This window comes from Lampetra fluviatilis, chromosome 9 (assembly GCF_964198595.1).
Source record: "Lampetra fluviatilis chromosome 9, kcLamFluv1.1, whole genome shotgun sequence".
Taxonomy (NCBI): Eukaryota; Metazoa; Chordata; class Hyperoartia; order Petromyzontiformes; family Petromyzontidae; genus Lampetra; species Lampetra fluviatilis.
This window is the reverse complement of record NC_136283.1, coordinates 4,832,197-4,854,094: the sequence shown is the minus strand read 5'-3', so window position 1 is coordinate 4,854,094 and position 21,898 is coordinate 4,832,197. Positions and strand designations below refer to the sequence as shown.

Below are 21,898 nucleotides of genomic sequence, written 5' to 3'. Positions count from 1 at the left end.
TAAATGTATTTATGTAATAAGTCCTATCAACGCAAATCCTAATAATATCTAATAGAGCACTTAGTTTTGTGTTTAAAAACTCGTCTTTTTTTCATGTGCAAAAATGTAAGATAATTGCAGCACCCTTTTCATGGTGGCCAGTAAAAAAAACGGAGCTTTGGCTGAAGCAAAACACAAGCAGACGTAAATGAATTTTTGTTAATTCTTCTGGACCCCACTATTTATAGAGCAATGCTGTGTTTTTATACGGCTCTGGTGGGTGAGAGAACGCAAAGTGAGTGATTTATAAGCTGCACACCTAACATTTTAGAAACTCATAAATTAAACCCTCTTGTGTTGTATACATCACATCATATGCATGCTATGTTAGAGAGACGTAATGAAAGATTCAAGTTTATGCACCACAAATTTCCCAATTCTGACTCCTGCCTTGATTTGTCTTGCATTAATGTTCAGTAATATAAATGAACCCTTTTCTGCGGGAAGATTTTATTTATTTATTTTTACTAACGATGCTTATAACGGTGGGTTTTTACATTTTGTTTATTGCTCGGAAAATGTCCTCTGCTTCAGCTTTTCGAGAGTGCATCTGTTTGCGTGGAGAAAGAGTTGCTGTCGGTCTGAGAGGTTTAACGCTAATTCTCGGTGTTTTTTATTATTTTATGTAGGCTTTCGTTACCAATGTTATAATTCGTAATTGGTTTCTTTTGGGTTAGGTCATCGTGTAAAAATGTGTCGTAAACCCTCCTCCACCCGACACAGCCAATTAATAAAAGTGTCGTATGGGCGCTATGCACTTTTACATCTAGATTGAAAGCTAATTTCTTTAGATCTGCTTCTTGTTTAGTTTGTTGTCCTTCCCCCGCACCTACGATAAGCAACGGTTGGCTACGTACGGATGACGAAAGAAGTTCAACGTACATTATAATGCATAATTATAGCCATCATTGTCACAAACCATATTATAATAAACGTCCTTGTCATCATTTCCCCTTTTCTCTGCATCCAGCCTGTCCTATCCTAATTGTCTGCACTATATCCAGCCAAGCAGCTGTCAGTCCCCGTACAGTTGTTTTTCTCGTTGCAGGGCGGTTCGGCTCGCAACATAACCCCAATGCAGCAAATTGAAAAAAAAAAACCCCATAATGAAATTGCCTCTGAAGTCAGAAGCAATCCATGCTGACCCGTATCGTGTTTTGTTTCTTGGCGCAAATGCTCAATTTACCAAATTGTCCCTTGGATTTTTCATTGTCCGCCTCTCAAAGGATTGTCACATTCACCCAGAACTCTATGATAATCATTATTTAATTTCAACAACTTGCTGATTGCGCGACGGTAAATATAGCTTGTTTGCAAGAGACACTTTTACGGCTGCACTTTTGCAGATTGTTTGGCCACGACTTTTCCCGTTACGCTTCAACGTAAAACATTTGAAAGCGAGCTTTTTGCTGACATGTGGAGCATAAATGGAATTCTGCAAACCAACACCACGTAGCGCTTAAACCGCCAAAGCGTTTATTGAGAAAAATAGTATTACAACATTTCTGGAAATTGCCATTCTTCAGTGTTATTTTGCATGTTGTGTGAGGCACGTGGCATTATTATTCTTCATCCCTAAGTTGGTGGTAGATATTGTTTTGCTAAGCATTGGAACATTTTTGACTTTCAGAGTCTTGCTGAAATTATATTGGTTCAGGAGGTCGTTAGAGACCCCTGCAAAGATATCTTACTCTCAGCAAATCGACACTAGGCTCGTTGAATTCCGTACAATTTGTATTCGCGCACATTGCGACACGTAGCGATGTAACTACATATATAGGGGTGGATGCGTGAATTGTAATCTCGGCTCTGCTGAGTGCTTCACGCCCCTCGTTAGCGGACGTAGCTCTATGCTGACTGTTGGGCGAGACAACAGAGTGATTACGATTAGCCCGTAGTGCGCGCACGTCTTCCAAGTCTGGTGGCTCCTGTGACAACTCCACGTGGAGCACTTAAAGATATGCATCTGTGTGTGCATGCTTGGTAATTGCACTGCAGTCCCACAGCAGTTAGGTGTTGGTGTGACACTTCTTGCTGTCGTACAGCTTGATGTAGATGCAGAGCGACAACTTGCAATGTCACATTCAGGTGGTCAGGCCAGATAATCGTTTCAGGAGCAGGGAGTGTGTCCTCGCCCCATGGTGTCTCTTTCGTGTTTGTGGATCGTGCGTTGCGTCATTATACGTTGTATTGGTCTGTTCTGAGTTACCACAGTGGCACACTGGACAGTTTTTAATTTTCTATTTGTGCATCAGGTATCCACATCTGGCATGGTTTGTGCAATTTAGGGTGGACCATGGGGATCTTCTGCGTTGGGCCTTTCACAAGGTGTTTGTTTGTGAGTTCTTTTGAACTCCATTCAGCTCTCAAAGCTTCATGAGGGGGTTGTAATTGCATGCTGAAGGTGTGACACTGAGCAGTTGGGATAGTGCAGTGATTCTCGGGTGCTTTGGCACACAATGTGCATTTACCGGTGTCCCTTAAATGGAATCCCATCTCCATCTCGTAACACAGGAATGTATTTCCGAAGGGGTCTAACGTTTCTTTAAAATCGCCTTCACAGTCTTCATCTGGAAGAACAGGCCAGTGTGTACCACCTTCATAACATTACAGTGCTGTACGCCTTTTGGCGTCCTCTGGTCGAGCACCAATTGGGTCGAGGCTCAAAAGAAAGCCGTCCCTGGTGTGGACCAATCAGTTTCAAGGTCAATGCCAATATATTATCATAGTGTGTTTTTTGTTTGCATTTTGACTGCAAGTATTGTGCTTAATGCAGACATGAATCCTTGTTCTAGTTTTGAATCTTTCGTGACTGCAAGGATTCATACTCTTAGGTTTTTCGGTAAAGTCACGTAGGTAAAAAATAAATTTTATAATTTTATACTTTTATTTCTATTATTATTTTTATTATGTATTTTTACCTACGTGACTTTACCGAAAAAACCTAAGAGTATGAATCCTTGTAAAAAGGTTTCAGTTTTGTTGCCAGAAAAAAAGGGGAAAACCCCAATTATTAGTGTTGTGAGAGTCATTCATTCGCTGCTGTGAGCTCCAGATCGTAAATAATCCAAGGTACAAGTCCACATTGTGGGGTTAAACCCTACTCGCGCAGTGTTTGGGCTGGTTTATTTATATGGGACATGCATCATTGCCAGGCTTCTGATAAACGTTCCTTTGTTGGTCCCTTACTTCATAAACCACTCCCCCTACCTTTCACAGATTGTGGCAAGGAAATGTACGATTGGGTGGTTGATGTTTAAAGTGTGGGCGAGGCTCGTCATTGGTTGTCCAGGAGTTGTTGGGGGCTGTCCGGACTTTTGCCATGATGTAACCGCATGTTTTTTAACCTTTTTTTATTTTGCATGCCCCACTTTCTAAAAGCTTCTCATTAACTATTAATCAGGTGTGCAAATTGTCATTGTGTGCCAGTCTTCTCTGAACAATTGGTCGTGTTTACATCAGATATATTTGCAAAGCTTTGCCTTGTAAGCCTGTGAAGATTCTTGGCTTTTAAATGCTTGTTTAACACAGCGTTAATCATCTCCGGCCTTTTAAATGGATAGCAGTACCTTTGTAATTGTATTGACATGGTATTTGTTTAGTGGTTTCAGCCACACAAGGTTGATGCCCGGCCTTGCACAGCAATGGCAATTGTTTAATGCAGTCCGGTCTGAGCCGCCAGTAGATCAGCTCAGCCTAAATTTCTGTAATGTACTTTGGCCGTAGCACCTATTCTACAGCGGGCTCAATAGGAGCTCGCAAACAACAGCAACCCCAAAAGGTCCGTTCAGGCTAAACGCAAACTCTTTGTTTCTTATTCTTTGTTTCTTCCATGTGCCTGTCGGCAAGCTTGCGGGTGCAAGCATTATTAAGGCAATTGAGATTCCTGCGTTTATTGTGACCTGTGGCGTCTGCCACGGGGTTGTTGGCCAGACGTGTGGGTGCGGGTGATGGCTCTGCCTGTGCACTGCAGGGTCACACAGTTTATCAGCACAGCAGATCCCCTTGCTGTGGCCAGTCGCCCAGCAGTCTACGCTGCTGCACCCCCGTTGGTTTTGGCAAAGGCTGGAAAGGAAAATCAAACAAATATAACCGGGGTTGTTGAGTATTCATTTGTGAGATGCGTATTTGTTCAAATATAAATATGGCTGCAGCTGTTTATTTACTTTTAGTTCTGTACTATTGCCGTGTTTCTCGTTATTGCAGGCTTTGAAGATTGTTTACAGTGGTGAAAAGACGGCTCTGAAAAAGATTGATTAAAACACACTGCTACGGCCTTTCCAGCAGTGTTTTAAAAACACTTCAATTATATATTTTTTGTGGAAAACCCCATTGGTGTTTGTTCTTGTTATTTACATCATTCGTTTAAAGTGGTCAAATGTATCCAAGCAAGACGTGTCCACTGCAATGGGAATCACCGGCGATGTTTAAAACGTTGATGTGGCCCTTCAGAACGTTAAACCCGTTTGACAAAATGTTATAGGAACAGGGTTTAGCACTGGGCTTAACTCGAATCACTTGCAAATCAGTTAAGACTTTTGCATGACTCGGCTAGGAAATTTGCTACAACATATAGTCATCTCAGTGCCGGCAAATCGGTGTTTATATTGATTTTTTTTTCTCTCTGTGCATTATAAGAGCAGCGGTAGTGGTCGCCCTGCACAGGAATCTTCCATCCTGTGCACACAGTTGAGAGCAGGGGGCTGAGTTGGGGCAAGCTTTTAATCCAAAGTTAGGTCAACACGCACTGGCTAGCTATAATCTGGCATGAAGATTAATTGGCGTGATAAACGATGTCCTTGACAAGCCCCATCGTTCCAATGGTTTGAGGGGGTGAAAGTGATTTCGGTGGGATTTTATATTGCCGATGCCCTTGTTCGCAATGATGTTGCGTATTTTAAAGAAAAGTAAGGGTTTTGGAGGTGGCTTTGAGGGAAATTCGCGTGCGCGTAATGTGTCGTCCTTGCGGCGGGGGGCTATATGGGGTGGGCCCGTATGAAGCGAGATAGCAAAGCAGGTTTTTTTTAATGTATCAGTTTCACTATGTGAGAGTGAGTTCTGCCGATGTGGATGTAAGGATTCTACGACGCACCGCGGAGATATTCGATGAACGCGAATAAATGAAAAAAACTCTTTCGGAACCAGGTGAGAGTGCCCATCCCAAACTGTGTGAATGTCCTTTTCAGAGAGAAGACCTGGCTGGCCAGCCAGCATGTGTTATTCTTGAACGTCCAGCGTATTGATCGTATATATATATAAAAATAAACGAAATGGTGAATCCCTCAAAGGGCAATAATTCATTTAGTATCTTAAGACACTTCAGCCGAGTGTAAAGAAACCAAACGAGATCCACATGGCGGTCGCTTTTCTTTGCCCGCGCTTGAGCACAGAGCCACGGTTGTTGGTGCCGAAGCCGGCCGGCTTGGTCAGGTGGACAGTAAGCGCGGGTGCTTTAGCAGGAATCCTAGAAAATCAACAGCAGCGCTTTCGGCACTTAAAACACTTTCGCATGTCAGGCGTTTGCAGCCAGACGGCTGGCATTAACCCACAACGGACGCCGTTTATTTTTGAGATTCCGGTTTGATGTTGTTTTTTTCTCTCTCTTTTTCCTGCTGAGTTTTTGGAAAATATCATCGATTTGAAAGACTTCTCTTGACCTCAAATTAATTAAAATTTTCGGCAGATTTAATTACACTTTAAAGCAATTTAATTTACATAGTTATCTATCTGCAGAAGGTAATATGTATATGTTTATTTTAAGCAATATATAATCAATCTCTATGTCATGTAAGATTTTAAATCAAGGATTTACACACTAATAATCAGTTGGACAAGTAGAAAAAAATAATGTGATGGCCGCTTTATTCGCACGCTTTGCTATAAATAACGGTTTCTGCGCCTAGCGCAGCCGTGCACTTTGGAGAGAAACCACTAGCGTCTTGGAGCGAGCGTCGCCGGTGTGGGCTGTGGGGAGAGCCGTTGCGGGTCTAGCCCTGGCCCGCTCAGTCTGAGGGCTGTGGGGGGAGAGCCGTGCGGGGGCAGCCTGGGCTCGCTTGGAGGCTTGCCTGGGCTCGTTGGCTGCAGGAGGCGCTCCGAGCGTGGAGTCGTTGCGTCGCTGGCCGCCGACGCAGCCGCACCGTTGGCAGGAGGCTTGCTTTCTTTCCGAGTTCACGGAGAGGCACAGGATGTCCCAGGGCGAGCACGGGAGAGGGGATCATTGCCTCGCGCCGTCGCGGATCAGCCGAGGGATAATCTCACCGATGTGAAATAGAGCACTTTTTATTAAAACTTGATAAGAAGCATACATGCGTGCAGTAAGTCGATTCACTTTTTATTTTATTTTTCCTTTTGAACTGAAAAGTTCAAGCGGTGTGTGTTTTTTTACGTGTTTTTATTTTGGCAATTTTTCATATGTGCAGAATTTTGAATGGAAAGTATGTAGTTTTTTTAATTTCAGCTAACTTTGAAAGTTATATTCTTAGTGTATTGTAGAATGTGCCTTGTGTTAATTATGCTTTGTATTTTTGTTGTAATCTAAATAATGTTCTCTGTTGTTTGTAATATCATTCTTTTTATGTTTGCTACATATAATATAATGGAATTCAATTTATTGGCGTGTGTAGTGTTAAATTAATGTAACCTGTTGCTGATTAGAAGTTTTATTACAGACAAATTACCTTTTCTTTTTTAACTGGTACTAGCCAACAGGCAATAAGTGCCTTTTAACAGGTAGGCTCTCGTGACCAATATCACCCGACACAGCCAACTAGTAAGGGTTGCCACGTAGACAGAACATACCAATTTGTCACTCGTACTATGTCGGGTGGTGGCGGGTTTTGACGACACATTTAGATATTTGTGCGATCTAACCCAACAAAAACCTCTATTATGAACAAGTACTTTGTTCAAGGGAGACATTCCTTCAAATAAGTGACTCTTAACAAACTTATTAGTACTGTTTGGGTGAAGAATAAAAAAAGTATAACACGCTACAGCTTCATAATCAACGATTTTTGGGTTTAGATCGCGTTATTTATAAATGTGTCGTAACCCTCCACCACCCGACACGGCCAATCAGTAAAAAAAGTGTCACGTTGACAAAAGACAAATAGTTCACTGCTTTAGCCCACCGGTGTGTTGAAGCGTGAAACCACAACATTTACAATTTGAGTACGACGTTTCGCTGGTAATTGCATCCAGCATCATCGGGCGAATTGCCCGAGGACCGGTTCTGATTTAACCCGCCACTTATGTTAGCCAGGGCCGGGAATTGAACTTTGGTCTCTAGTTTCACTAGTTTAACCGCTTTATACCCTATTCTAGTTTAGGTGACAGTCTTACATTATGCGGCGCTTACGAGTAAGATTCTTGTCATTAAAATACTTTCCTTCCAATAGTTGTGTTTTTTTAAGGGAGGAAGTCTTTGAATGTCACATGGAGGGTAGCACTGGTTTCTGTGAAGTATTGGCGTGCGCTAATCAAACAAGCCTATGCGGCTGTTGTCCTTTGAGTGACCCCGGGAAGCAAAGCCATTTGACATGGCGTTAAAGATAAAGAATATGGATCGTCTGACCTCTGAAGGGTCATCGTTCTGCGCCTAATTTGTCTCTGTTAGGACCGGCTCATACTGATCCCGCCCACTGCGACTGGTGCCAAAAATCTAATCTGCGTTAGTTGGAATTGACCGGCGCTCAGCGACACTTGTGGGATGCGTCACGACGTTCAGCTCGCGTTTAGCACAGAAGTGGCCTTTTCAGCGGCTCTCTCTCCACGCCAACGTCGCTGCTCTTTCCTCTCCAGCAGGCTTGGCGACTTCGTTGGGCCGATAGGGACCGTAAGAGCGTAGAGATGGCTCTTTGCCCCCACCCCACCCAGCAAAAAAAGTGTGCCACCTCCAGTGACTGCTACACGCTGTCTCCTGTTATCAGCGCTTGGCTTTTGGTGGCCCATTCGGAGCAGATAATTGCTGAAGGGGCACGGTCCAGCGATACCAGAGTGTGGTGGTCTCTGCTCCGTCACGGGCCCTGTGTTGTTACCGGTTGCACGGAAGGCCTCCCCTGACAATTGTTATCAGGCAAATCTGTTATTCCTGGAATTAGAAGGAATTATCAAGGTATCCGAAACACTTGTTAGAGGATTAAAACTTTTGTGAAGTCTTGTTTGCCCGAACAAGGTTTTTGACAGATTGCGTTTTTTGGAGGGAAATGTTTATTGCTCAGGTGTTAGTTTGTTAATCCTGCACAAACTTATCCTTCAAGAAGGGATTTACTTTTTTATCCAAGAAAAAACATTAAATCTTTAGACTTTCAGAAGTATAAACAAAACTTTGTACTCTCTTTATGGCGTCCGTCTTACGCAAATACACACACCCATTATAACTGTACTTTAATGTTAAAATTAATAACTTTTTGATATAAAAAAAAACAATCTCAATCTTTAAAAATTAGGCAGAGGTTCATAATGTTCGACAAAATGTTTATACACCCCGCGTAATTTAGGCTTATTACTTGCACATTTCGTCTGCGCACAAATATAACTATAACCTATTTCCTTTAGAAATACTGCCATTGCATCACGTTGTTTTTGTTGGAGGCATGCACTGTAATTGTTGCAAATATAAATCCCGTTGCAAATATTAACACACGAGTATTTCATTCATTTTTATTAATCATGACACATTGGGCACAGCCTGAAATAAGAAAGCATGCCATCCGGTAATCAGCCTATGACCAAATCAGCCCGATTATCCTGATCTCGTCAAAACTCGAACACTAAGCAGCGGGCAGCCTGGATAGTGCTTTGATGGGCGACCACAGTGCATACCAGGTGTGATGGACTACAGGCTACATTGTGGGCAGCAAACGGCTGCAGCAATGTCTGTTGTTGCACTCCACATCTATGCTCCCCTGTCTATGCTTCTTACCACCAATTTGTACTAACCGGTCTGGTGAAGTATGGTAAATAACACCCTACGACCCACACGACATGGAGAGAGCCCTTTTGTCAATCCACTGCTGGATGAGAAGGCATCTCCAAGCCGGCCGGTCGGGGAGGTTATTTATGTAAGAATAACCAATCCAGAAGACGGATTTTTTTGAATCCACGCGTCGTTTTTATATCAACGGTAAACGGAATTGCACGGGAATAGTTTGGGAGTGAGCAGCTGGCAGAGCCATTGTTGAGAGGCGGAGTGAAGCCGTTGGTTTGCTTTGCGTGTCGGTCTCCGCGTGCCCCTGGACCGCCTTCGCGTATGCCGGGCCGGCGTGCCCGCGTGTGCCACGCCGTGATTTTGCAGGCAACGTTTAATTTATTCAGCGGTTTTTATCTTTGGTCACCGAACCAGCTTTGTCGACGGCAACCTGCAGAATTTTAGTCCCATCTTAGGTCTTTGGATTGCAATGAATCGTTCTCTTAGTCTAGGTGACTTGAGCAGTCACATTTTTAATGTGGATGTTAAGGGCACCCAATATCAGCTAGTTGGTGAACTCGGTAATCTCTGGATGTGCATGTACATCCATTTACCATTTTCGGTCTACTTCGGTGCACTCTAGTCCTAAGTATTATAACATTATCTTAGTCTGTGTCTCCATTGAGGCTCGTTAATTCGTCTCGCCATCGTCGTGTTTGGTGGGCAATCAGTAACTGTCATCCTTGATGATTTATGTCCACTGATCGTCACTGATCGTTGATGAAATATATATTTTGAAAAAAATCTCTCCATTTGTGGATGTTTTCATTACTGATATCGAATTAACACCGCTTGCAGGAACGACGAGATCGTGATGCCGGAGGAGCACACGGGCCTCGTGCGCGACAACTACATGTGGAACCTCCTGCTGCACCGCGGCGTGTCTCAGGAGGGCCTATTCCTGCACGTGCCCGGCGGCGCCTACCACCTGGACCTCTTCACCATGAGCTGGGGGCCCACCATCGCCGCCCTGTCCTTCGTGTTCGACAAAAGCACCGACGAGACCATCATCCAGAAGGCCATCTCCGGCTTCAGGTGCCGCCTTGCCCCGCTCGCCCGCTCGCCCACATGCTTGCCCGACACCTGCCCTCCTCCTGTCCACGTGTCGTGTACTTGTACGGCCCCTTTTGTAAATCCAGTGCTGGGTGAGGGCCTCCCAATGCCATGCGTGTCGGGGGGGTTATTTCACCATACTTTTCCATGCTGGTCCGTGCGGGTTGCTGAAGGCGGGGAGCATAGAATCCGAATATTTATTTATACTGGAGGAATCCGATGAGCTTATAAAGCAAATTTTCAAAGATAGGAGCATGGTATTGAAAGGACGATGTAATTTGCTGCACTGCCCTCTGCTGACAATTTAACCCTGCGGTGGCATATCATACATGTGAAGTATTGGAAAATGACGGCAGGAAACTCCTTGACGGGAACACACTTCTTTTATTAAATCTTGACTTGTAACAATACAACGCGTGGCCTCTCTTCTTCACAATGCGGTCACCATACAACGGTACAACTCGTGACCTCTTCTTCTTCACCCTACGCTTCTCTTGACTCTCTGGATTCTGTGCTGCTGGCTCTCTGTGCCTCGTGTAGACTCCGCGCCTCGGCTACACTCTTCTCTCGCCTCGTGTAGACTCTGCGCCTCTGCTACACTCTCCACTCGCCTCGTGTAGACTTTGCATCTCTCTCTCTGGCTACACCGTATGCATACTCGGCTCGTGTAGACCTTCCTCTCTCTCTGGCTACACCGTATGCATACTCGGCTCGTGTAGACCGTTCTCTCTCGCTGGCTACACACTATACATCACTCAGCTCGTGTAGACCGTTCTCTCTCGCTGGCTACACACTATACATTACTCAGCTCGTGTAGACCGTTCTCTCTCGCTGGCTACACACTATACATTACTCAGCTCGTGTAGACCGTTCTCTCTCGCTGGCTACACACTATACATTACTCGGCTCGTGTAGACCGTTCTCTCTCGCTGGCTACACACTTATACCTTACTCTCCTCTACTCTCCATTACTCTCCTCTCCGGGCTCTATCTCTGCACCTTCGTCTTCATTCTTAGATGGTTCCACTTCTGCCCCCTGCTCCTCTGTGCATCACCTTATATACCTCTTCTTCCCGGGAGACGGAGCGGATGCGGACCTCAACGTCGGCACCGCTCCTCAGTTACCCAATCCCCACGCGCTATCCCTACGATCCGGTTCCGCTCAGCGCGTGTTTCCACTCCCCGACCAATCACACCGCGCTGCTACCCGATCACTCCCTCTGGGCGCGTCACCGGCACACAGCCAATCAGCAGCACTACCCCCACCCGCGCACTGACGCCTGCTCCTCCCCGTCAGCGCGCGTCACCACACACACACCCGTACATACGCGCTGGCACACGACATATACACCCAGCGCGTATCACCACTACACATGTGATGCATGGTGGTCGTGCTGTCCATGCTTCACTCTGCTTAGCTTCCAAGGCTTGATGAGGTCGGATGCATTACGGGTGGTTCATGGTCATTGGCGTCCACTTGTCAAAAGCTTATTAGATGCCTTGTATACCGTGTGTTGATCATGTCCATGGTGCTTGCCTCCCAAGGTCTGCGTGGTGCTTGGGAGATCACAGTACAGCAATGGATGCTTAAATCTATCTTTGTGGAGTTTATGCAATCTGTACTTGTATGCTTTATCTTTAATGTGACTTGCTCACCTTTTCTCTCTTTGGCACTCCCCTTTTTTGCATTGTTTGTTGTTGTAACTGGCTGACTCACCCTTACTGGACATCTGTGAAAAAGAGCTTCATAGCTCATCGGATTCCTCCAGTCTAAATAAATATTCTGATTGTGATCACTCCCAGAAATTCGTGGGTTTCCACCAGCTACTTGGACTTCTTCAGATTAATGTCATTCTCCAACTATTCTAATGAAGGGCCATCATAAAAAAGAGAGTCTTAAGACTGTGAGTCTTTCCTAGAGATACAAATGGCATTGTTATTATCTGTGTATGTCAAATAAGCAGGGAGATTTTAAGCAAGCCCATCAGAGGAGTGTTTGATGTAGCGCACGTTTTTTTTGTGAGATTACTCTACCTATAGCCGCAATAACAAAAAAATCAAGCCGTCCATTTTTCGCTGAAAAGAAATGCCAAAAATCCTTTTGGAAATATGGAACGTGTGGGATGCACTCCTTTTTTGTCTCGCAGGAAGTGTGCGATGATTTCTGCCTACTACGGCTTGAGTGACGTCTTTGATAATCTCATCATCTCCCTCTGCAAGTTCACCATGCTCAGCAATGAGGTAAGTAATAAAGACTTCAAAGCCTTTCTTATTCTTTTACAAAAAATGTCATAGATTTTTCAAAAGTTGTACATTGCGATAGTGTAAAAAAAATCGGCAAGAGAAGGAATCCATAAAAATAATAATGTCGTGTTGTTGTGTCTAATATTTTTGGATCGTTTTTGCTTCAGTAATATTTTTCTTCCTTTTTTAATAATGCACACCAGTATATCCAGCATTCCATGTAGTGTTTATCCCATCTCGGAGTCGCTGGTAAAGTCAGCAGGAATCCAGCTGGGACGGATCCAGCATCGTGAGCATTTAGATAACGCTGACCGTTACAAATGATTGTTAGCTCGGGGGGGTGGGGGGGGCTGGTGGGAGCGGGGAACGGAGGTGTCGGTGCGAGGAGAGACGCAGAGAGACGTGGGCGGTCGAGAAGGGATGACCAAGTCCCGGCAAAAAAATAACTCGGGCGTGTTAATGAACTTCTCCTTTGATTTAAAGCTTTGGTGACTGCAGGGATTCCTATTCTTGGTTCTTTCGGTAAAGTCACGTAGAAGGAAAATAATAAAATTATAAAAATATAAAACAATAAAATTATCACATATTATTGTGAGAATTGTTTTATATTTTATTGTTTTATATTTTTATTATTTTATTATTTCCCTTCTACGTGACTTTACCGAGAGAACCAAGAATATGAACTTCTCCTTGCGGGTTGTCACAGTGCTTTTGGTGAGATGTTAATTCCCTCGCCTGGTGTTCAGGAAGTCGTGTGTTTTTGTTTTTTTTTCTTCAGGTCCTCCGGCTTTTCCCTCCACATTTAGAAGCATGTTTTTAGAGTATTTGGCTGCTATAGATTTCCACATAATAAGCCACTTTTTGTTGAGTTATCATTTGTGGGCATGTCGCTTCTGAAAAAAAGCTATATAGCTCAGTGGACCTTACCTCGTAAAAAAAAATCGTAAATAGTTTCTATTTTAATGTTATCGTGTCCATCCATGGATGTCATGTGTCATTTTGAAAACATGCATCATATTAACGCTGATGACAACACAATATGTATGCATGTATGTTGAACTTTCACCACTGTACGTAGCCGACCGTGCTAATCGGAGGTGCAGGGGAAGGACAACAAACTAAACACAAAAACACTGTCTTATCACTTGCAACCTGAGATAAGTTACATATTTTGATACTCTCGGAAATATGACTTTAAACCACCAGCCCACAGCATTTCATTGTCACTAGGAGATGCATGGCATAGAACAGACAAAAGTACAAGAAAATAGTTTTTTCAATGCACTTGCTTCAAAAGGTTTTTTTCCTGAACTTGTCATACATTTGGTAAATAGTTAGGCTTGAATCTTACATTGCTTGCAAACGTAATCTGAGTCTACTTCCTATGCCATGTACTGTGTTTGTTAATAGGTATGAGCATAGCATTGTAAAACAATGCAAGCTTGAAGTTTTACAATGAACATACACTTTAATTTAGTTACATGTTTGAGACGTTCACGAGTAACTGACATTCAACAATGCATCAACTAATTTTGGTTTCCACACTCACGATAAATGCTTGAAGGTTGTGTTTGTAAGAATCAATTGTTTATTATTGTTCACATACTGCCCTTCTGCCAATCCACTGCTGGATGAGGAGGAGGCGTTCCTTCGCCCTTTATGGGTAGTGGGGGGGGGTCATTTGACTCGACGTCACCACACTGGTCAGCGTAGGTCGGTGAAGGTGGGAAGGCAGGTAGCATTGATGTGGAAGCGTAGAAGTGCTGTACAACAATGGATTTGGCTGCACTGCCCCACTGCCCCTCGCGACGTGACCCCACGGGTGGTTCGTCCATCCCAAGCGTACGTGATCCAAGCCTAATAGCGCAACAGCTTAATTGGCCACGGGAAATTGGAATCTTTTATTTATCCTGGAGAAATCTGATGAGCTGTGAAGCTCTTTCACAGACGTCCAACGTGTATGTATGTTGAACCTTGTTTCGCACACATACGTAGCCAACCATGCTAATCCGAAGTGTGGGGGAAGAACAACAAACTAAGCATTTCTAAAGAAAAGCAATTCAGTAGGGGCGGGTCAGAAAGTTACTAAAAACAAACATTGCAAAAAAAATATCAGGAATGCAAAGTATAGGAAAAGTAACCAAATCACTAAAAATACTTGAAGTTCAAATTGCATAAGTACACCAATTTCCCAAGCTTGGGAAAAAAACAACAGCCAACATAATCCCAGACCACACCATGCCAACACACAGTACCTCAATAAATAATAAAAAATAAAGTAATGAGGCCAAATGTGCGATGATGAGCAGAGGGCTGCGTGTGCGAGCGGACATTGTGCCGGAGTGGCCGGTATCGCCGAAGAGAGAACCGTGTGCGGCAAGTGCCGTCCTGCGGTAACCACTAACCGCGCCACCGTTTCTTTATTTTTTTTGCTGCTTCCGATTGTCTGGCGCGAGCAGTCCGTGGATAACTTGCCGGTGATGTTTGGAAGTAACCCGAAGGCCCAGCTGTCTGCCAAGACGGTGTTTAACCTGGCACACCGGCACGGAGACATCCTGAGGGAGGGCTGGAAAAACATCATGGACTCGATGCTGCAGATCTTCCGAGCCAAGCTGCTGCCCAAGTCCATGGTGGAGGTGCGTGCCCCTTGCGTGTGTGTGTTCACGTGTTGCGTGGATTTGCATGTTTTTGCACGTGCTCGAAAGGCAATATCCCTTTTGTGCAGATGCCTCGGACGTTTTAGTGTGGTCTGAGCACAACCACATACCGCACTCAGGATCGGCGTCATCACCGTGTTATTCATGACACACCATTCACAACGCTGGATAGCAACTATGGGGGGAAACCAAGAAGGAGAGGGCGGGGGGGGGGGGGCTTGGGGTAACAATGCATTGATTAATCAATTAAGTATTAAGACTCCAGATCACGCTGCTTGCGTTGAAGAAGCATTGTTTTTAAACTAATATATGTATGTAAGGGGTTCATGCAACCCCTCCCCATGGCCACCTTCTCGCCAATTGAGGCTACTATATTGACCATTGCGTTAATAAATAAATGCATTCTTGATTCCAAATTTGATCAAGAGTTTTTTAATTGTGAGACGAGTGACACGTTACACCCCTGACAGCAACATTAAATGATAATGGAGAAGGCGAGATTTGGCCTAGCCTATCCCTAATAATGAGTTCGTAAAATATCAATTTTATTCGGGTGTTCAGATTCATTAACCGCCCTCTTCTTTCCCTGGGCATGCTCAAAGTTAATCGGCACACTGGAACAGTTTACCTGTGTATCGTGCCCACCTGGCAAATGTGAAATTAAACCAGATATGTGCGTTGTTGAAGTTGTTTTTGCAGGTGTCAAGGTGGCCTTTTGCGTCAATTGAATTTCATCAATTCAGCCGAGTCCTGGATAATTGACGAGTCGTCGTTAAACGTGGCCTGTCTCGTGGCAGGTGGAGGACTTTGTGGACCCCAACGGCAGAATCTCCATCCTCCGCGAAGAGAGTCCATCCCAGCGGTAAGAGAGATGCTCGTAAACCTGATTTTCTCTTCTTGGTTCTTTCGGTAAAGTCACGTAGAAGGGAAATAATAAAAGAAAAAAAATTAAGCATTATTTTATTATTTCCCTTCTACGTGACTTTACCGAAAGAACCAAGAAGATGAATCCCTGCAGTCACGAAAGCTTTAAATCGAAATTTAACCTGTTCTCCGCTTGACTGGAGATGTACAACTCTTCTCCTGCACCCCGTAAATTAAGCCTTACTTGTTCCAAATACCCTCAGGCACGGCTCGCTACGGCTACCTTTTTAAGAGGCGATTTGGCCAGCAGTCGCACGAGCAAGAAATTGAATGTCTGCTCATCTGCCTTTTCAAAAATATTTACATTTTAACAGCTTTATTTTTGTTACTCTTCATAACGTGGCATACGATGACACCTCTACCAACCCTTTAAAAGGTATAAACAACGCGCAGGTTTAAACGAGTTTTAAAGTTTTAAAAATAAACAGTAAAGTACAATTTTTGACCGTTACATTGCTGCTTCGTGCGACTTTGACTGAGCGGCTTTTACGCGTCGTGTGGCCCCTTGCAGTTCTGACTCGACCATGTTCAGCTTTGTGAACTGGCTGACGCTCAGCGGGCCCGAACAGTCCGGCCAGAGGGGACCTTCGGCTGAGGACCAAGAATTCAAGAAGATCGCCATGAAGTGCATAGAGGTGGGGTCCGGCAGCGTTACATCATCCACCACGTCGCAGACACGTTTAGGCTAAACGTCCACCTCCCACCCTCAACCAGCATATATACAAGGCCGGTTTTCTTGGAATTTCTCTTACTTGATACAGCAATCGTGCTGTGACGGTTCCACCTGAAGACGGAAGCTTGTGTTGCCTCCGAAACGTCGTGATTTTTATTTTATTTTTATTTTACTTTTATTAATTTAAATTTTTGACCTACGTGACTTTACCGAAAAAACCTAAGAATATAAACGTCCACCGTTAAACGTTTATTGGCGGCCGCGTCTCCAGTGAAACGTCTCGCATCCTGGGTGCTGTGTGGAACGATTTTTGGCGAATCCTGTTGGTCCGCATTTGGCATTCCCCCGGTATCTGTGCAGTTATCCACGGATAAACACGGATAATCGGATGAATTTGCCAATGCTTCTGAGCAATTCTTATTTGTGGGAAAGCGCATATCACAGGAAGATTAGACGCGCGGATTATTGTTTTGCGGCATTAAGAGGGACTCGGCGAATAAGAGGGATTTTGCTGTGATGATTGAAGATGATACCGTATTTGAGAGCGCTTGTAGGCATGCTTGCCCAAATGATTGCTTGAGTGCCTGCGTAACCATATTTTTATTGAAAATAATTCCACTGCTCTGGTTATCAGGAATGTCACCCGGAGCAGCTGCTGACAGAGTCTCGCTTCCTGCGGCTGGAATCTCTGCAGGAGTTGATGAAGGTCAGTTTCTCTATGGCTTCGATAGAAAGGGAAAGCTCACGGTTTCAAAAACATCTTGGTCATATTTGTTGAAACGAAATTGACACTAAAATTATGGTAAAGACGTAGCAAACCTTTCATAATCCTAACACCACTTTCCGATGACATGACGTGTATGTATTTGTCTTCGTGAAGGTCCGTTTATTCCTTTTTAATCTTAAAAGCATGCTTTACAGCACCACACGCTACCTAACACTTATTGGATGTTGAGGGTAAATTGCACAGCAGACTAATGAATTCACGTGTGAGATTAACGTGCTATTATAGGATTGCAGCCTGTGCCCTGGGCCATCGCAGGCTGCGACGGAGAGGATGAGAAGCTGCTTTCTCTTGCTTAGAATTAGAGACACGCAAACGGCTTGCTCCCTCTGTTGGCTGCGACACGGTGCTCTAATCCAGCATTCACAATCCACGCGTCGCTGGATTATTTCCATTGAGCCATCCGAAAGCCGAGTGTCCCGTGTCAATTGCAATTTCACGGCCGTCACAATTTTCTGCGACATCCGGTATAAATTGTGTGTGAGAGAAAAAAATATCCTCCATAGCCTGAACAGACTGTTGGGTCAAGTGCTGCTAGCGAGTAGCACCTATGAAGGCCGGCACAACACACAAGGAGGTGGGTGGCCAGCATCACGCCCGGCCGCCTTTGTCTCCCAAGTGGCGATGTTTATACATCGCACCAGGTACTCATTTGAGGCTGAGTCGACCTAGGGGAGGCCCAGGACCGGTTCAGATAATCGTCACTGGGTGTTGGCCGTGAGTGAGAATCGAACTCGAGTCGCCAGGTTCGTAGTGCAATGTGCTAACCGCTACACTACTATATATACATATATATGGGGAGGGAAAATAGGTAAGGGGAAAAATAACTAACATGCACCCATGGCCAATACTCTTAACAGCTGATCTAACTTCATTGGAGGCTCCTGCCTGCATCGAGGTCTCCAGCAACGTGTCCGCAGCCCCGTGCGGGCAGCGTGCGCTTTTCGACTTAAGCCTCGCACCGGCGGGCGAGCTTGTCGGGGCTTGGAATCGCGAGCGCGGCACAAAGCTCGCGCTAAGAGGCGGCTCGGCACGCCGCCTGCCCCGCTTCTTCTTCATGTGGTCAGGCTTCGGAGTGGGACGCGTATGATTCATGAGTCTAGCGCTGGGATTTTAGGGGCCTGTCTCAAAGCGGGCCGCCCCCCCCACCCACCCCGCTCGTTGAGCTCGTAATTGTTGTTGCCGCGGCGTGCGAGCAGGAAGGAGAGCCGTGACCTAATGCCACCACGGGAGCGCCGTGGGTTGTGCAATGCGGCACGACGTGATGAGGTGCAATTAGACCGGTGGCCACTTGGAAGGTTGTCATCTTGACCCCAGTTCGGAGTGTAGCCTAAAAAAGCTAGCGTTGCATTTTGCCTTAGATTGTACGTGTGCATGTTTTGGTAGGTATTTAGGTTATTCGTATGTAATAAAATATATTTAGTTATTTATTGTTTGTGTGTTATCTCATTGATGGTCGTTTTAAGGGTCTTGACACACTTGTGCAGTTGTGATTTTTTTTTTCTTGGTATTATATAGTTTTTTAAGCAAATGTTCGTGCAGTGCGTTATATATTTTTCAGAGCATGAGCTAAATTAAATGTTTTATGTCGTATGACTTTGAGCTAATAAAATACATGTAAAAAAATTTCAACATTCAACACAATACATCGTGTCTTGGGGAGAAATATGTATATATTTTGAACATTTTAATTTGCTGAAATGTAGTTTTGCAAATAACGCGGTTGTCAAATATCACGAGTAATTCCTATTAGACAAATGCAATCCGATGCAGCCGTGAATTGTAGGTGTTGTTGGTTACTCTTGTTACAACAGTAATTAGAAAGTTAATTTGAGCAGCTTTTCCTTGTGGTAATAATGAGCCTCAACAATAAGTGTACGGCTCATTGACTTTAAACCCTTGATCTCGTTAAACCCTTGCCTTGTGCAACTCGCGAAACACAATTGAGTGTGTTCCTTCAAAACTCCGGACACATTTTAGGCGCTTCTGCGATTTCAGTCAAACGGCTTCCCTCCATCAGCGAATTAATTTGAGAACGGCCGACTCGACAAAGGGAGAACAAAGAACCCAGGGAGACTTGTCCCGAGCTTGTAGATTTCCTGTCCTCTCCGTGTTCGCGACGTCCAAGCGCCATTGCCGTTGGCCGCGCTAGTCTTGACTTGGTCTCGCCACCCCCTCCTCCTTCTTCTTTCGCAGGCGCTGTCGTCCATGTCGATGGAGGATGAGGGGTACGACGAGGAGGCGGCCGTCTTCTACCTGGAGATGCTGCTGCAGATCATCCTGCAGAACAAGTGGGTCCACAGTCGTGTGTCGGGGAAAGCAGCGACGCACTGCCGCCGCCGCTCGCGTTTTGTGCCTTCGACGTTCACGGCGGTCTCGCGCGCATTGCGTGTGCCGACACGCACGCGCGCAAGCGTGAGCGCGGCCGGTGTAATGGAGTCACTCTCGACCACCTTGTTTTGGCAGTTCTTCAATAGCCGCTGAAGCCAGGGTCATCTTTAGTATTGGTTTAAAAAAAAAAACACGAGAGAAAGGATGAGAAAAATGTACTCGGTGGGTTTTCGTTAGATTTTTCTTTCCCCTGCATATTTGTTTTCTTAAAGATTTTCAATTTGCTTGAAAACCGCACGAAGAACTAAATGTTTTAGTTTTGCTTGCAAATGCCCGCTTTCAACAGAGATTTAATTTCCAGCATATTCAGTGGGTCATAGTCTTGTCGGCGGTGACACACACCGGGTGACGCACCAAGTGCGCACTCTCTCCCCCCAATGCTGCCCATACCGCTCTACCCCCACCCCTCCTTGATCCATCCTCGCCAGCTCCATCTGCCCTTGCTGGCTCTATCCGCGCAGTGTGTGTGCATTGGATAGGCGTGGAAAGAGCACACAGTGCGGTCTGCAATTGCTATTTTCTGAAAAAATAATGGCTTATTTCCATACGGCCCAAGCTCGAAGACATTCTCCGAGCTGTGCGGGGCCCCCTTTCTATAAATCCAGCGTAATTTTAATCTGCTCTGTAAGCCACTGCCAGCCTTCCTTGGGTCGTTAAGTAAAATAAAGAGTCCCTTTTTCCCGCCTCGCAATGCCCTCCAGGCGTGCCGAGGCGGGAGGACTTTATGAGAATTGTAAAAGAAAACACCGAGGCCTCGAATCCTCGGAGGTAATGGAAAAATAATAAAGGACCAAAAAAATAACCGTCAGGTGAAGACAAACAACGCTAATCTGTTTTCTGTTATTGTAAGCAGAGCTAAGTAAGAGATGTCCCTGTGAAGTCATTCGGAGGATCAAGGCTTGAAGGCGCAGCGCTGAAGCGCCATGGTTACTGGTCTTAAAACAGAATTGTCTGCACAAAGCGGGTTTGTGTTCCAGACGGTACGACACAAACGTGCTGCCTGTCCGTAACCAGTAAAAGCAAGGCGACACACACGTGTGGCAGATTCAGCGGTGTCTAAATCGCCCACTTTATTACGAGTGACAGAGCAGGCGATACTGTTGTCATTCACTGAAACCTTCAGGCACCACTTAGAAATCTTTACGCGTGCGTAGTACATCAAAGTAGGTTTAAGTCACCGCGCGAAGATTAAAAAATTCATGATTAAAATTACGGGCGTGATATATTAATATGCTACTTCTGTCGGTTAGTTCACATAGCATTTTAATTATTTTGTCTTTCTCCAATTCAGGCGTGGATTTCTGCGGAGACTTTGCAGCAATAACATACTGTTTTTACCAGCCCTTTTTACCAACCGTACTCGTGTAAACTCCCAACAGAAAGCCCTTAGAAGCCACACGCACACGCAGAAAGGAATACACAGTCTTAGCACCGCGAATTAGTTTGGCTAAACGTACTTAGCGCACAACAATTCCGAAACCCACGTTTGCGGAATAAAAGACCGTGTGCGTGTGTGGGCCTTAGCCTTGAGGCCTGAATAATCTTCCCAAGTTGGCACGAACAACGCGCGCATTGTGGCAGAAGTAAAGCGGGGGCCCAGCGTGTAATTACACACCCACATCAAAGCGCAGCTCCCCTCCGCTGCCTCTCTCTCCTCTCTCGTCCATTGCTGCTGACTCGACCGTATTTGTTTGCGAGGAGGAGGGAGGAGGGCCGGGATTAGAAGCGGGCAGACGATGGGCCAAGAGAGGGGCCCTCTTCGTCCGTGTTCCTATCCGTGTCCTCCAAAGTAATCCTTCCAAAACAGTTAGCTCGAATTACAGGGGGCACCGTGCCCCCCCCCCCCCCCCCACCGTGATCCCCCTGCGGATGGTGTGGGGTTACTCGTAACGATAGGCCGCTCGTCGCTTTCGTGGGCACACGAGCGTCAACGTTTTCACGTTTCGGTGACGTGTTTGTAATATCAGGTTGGAAAATGTACTATTGGGGAATAATTATTAATCGCTGCTCATCCTTGGCAGCTCCTGTTTCTGCCGTTTAAACGTGATTCCGAATGAAAGGAGGCCAGCGACACGGAGCTTTCTGGAACATCTGAAGAAAACGGCAGCAAAGGTCAAGAGACTCGCAACAACCTCCTTCACAAGCTGGCTGGTCCATCATGGGGT

General features: G+C 45.2%; 1 protein-coding gene across 5 annotated transcripts in view; it reads left to right on the top strand.

Moving 5' to 3' along the window:
* The window catches only part of GBF1 (golgi brefeldin A resistant guanine nucleotide exchange factor 1), a 167,906-nt gene that overhangs the window by 123,624 nt on the left and 22,384 nt on the right, over window positions 1-21,898 (top strand). For all 5 annotated transcript variants that reach the window (XM_078859624.1, XM_078859627.1, XM_078859626.1 and 2 more), the window contains 7 exons: window positions 9,806-10,042; window positions 12,208-12,301; window positions 14,764-14,940; window positions 15,759-15,823; window positions 16,397-16,520; window positions 17,193-17,264; window positions 19,539-19,633. In XM_078859624.1, coding sequence (XP_078715750.1) covers window positions 9,806-10,042; window positions 12,208-12,301; window positions 14,764-14,940; window positions 15,759-15,823; window positions 16,397-16,520; window positions 17,193-17,264; window positions 19,539-19,633 — 864 coding nt within the window. The remainder of the gene's footprint in view (window positions 1-9,805; window positions 10,043-12,207; window positions 12,302-14,763; window positions 14,941-15,758; window positions 15,824-16,396; window positions 16,521-17,192; window positions 17,265-19,538; window positions 19,634-21,898) is intronic.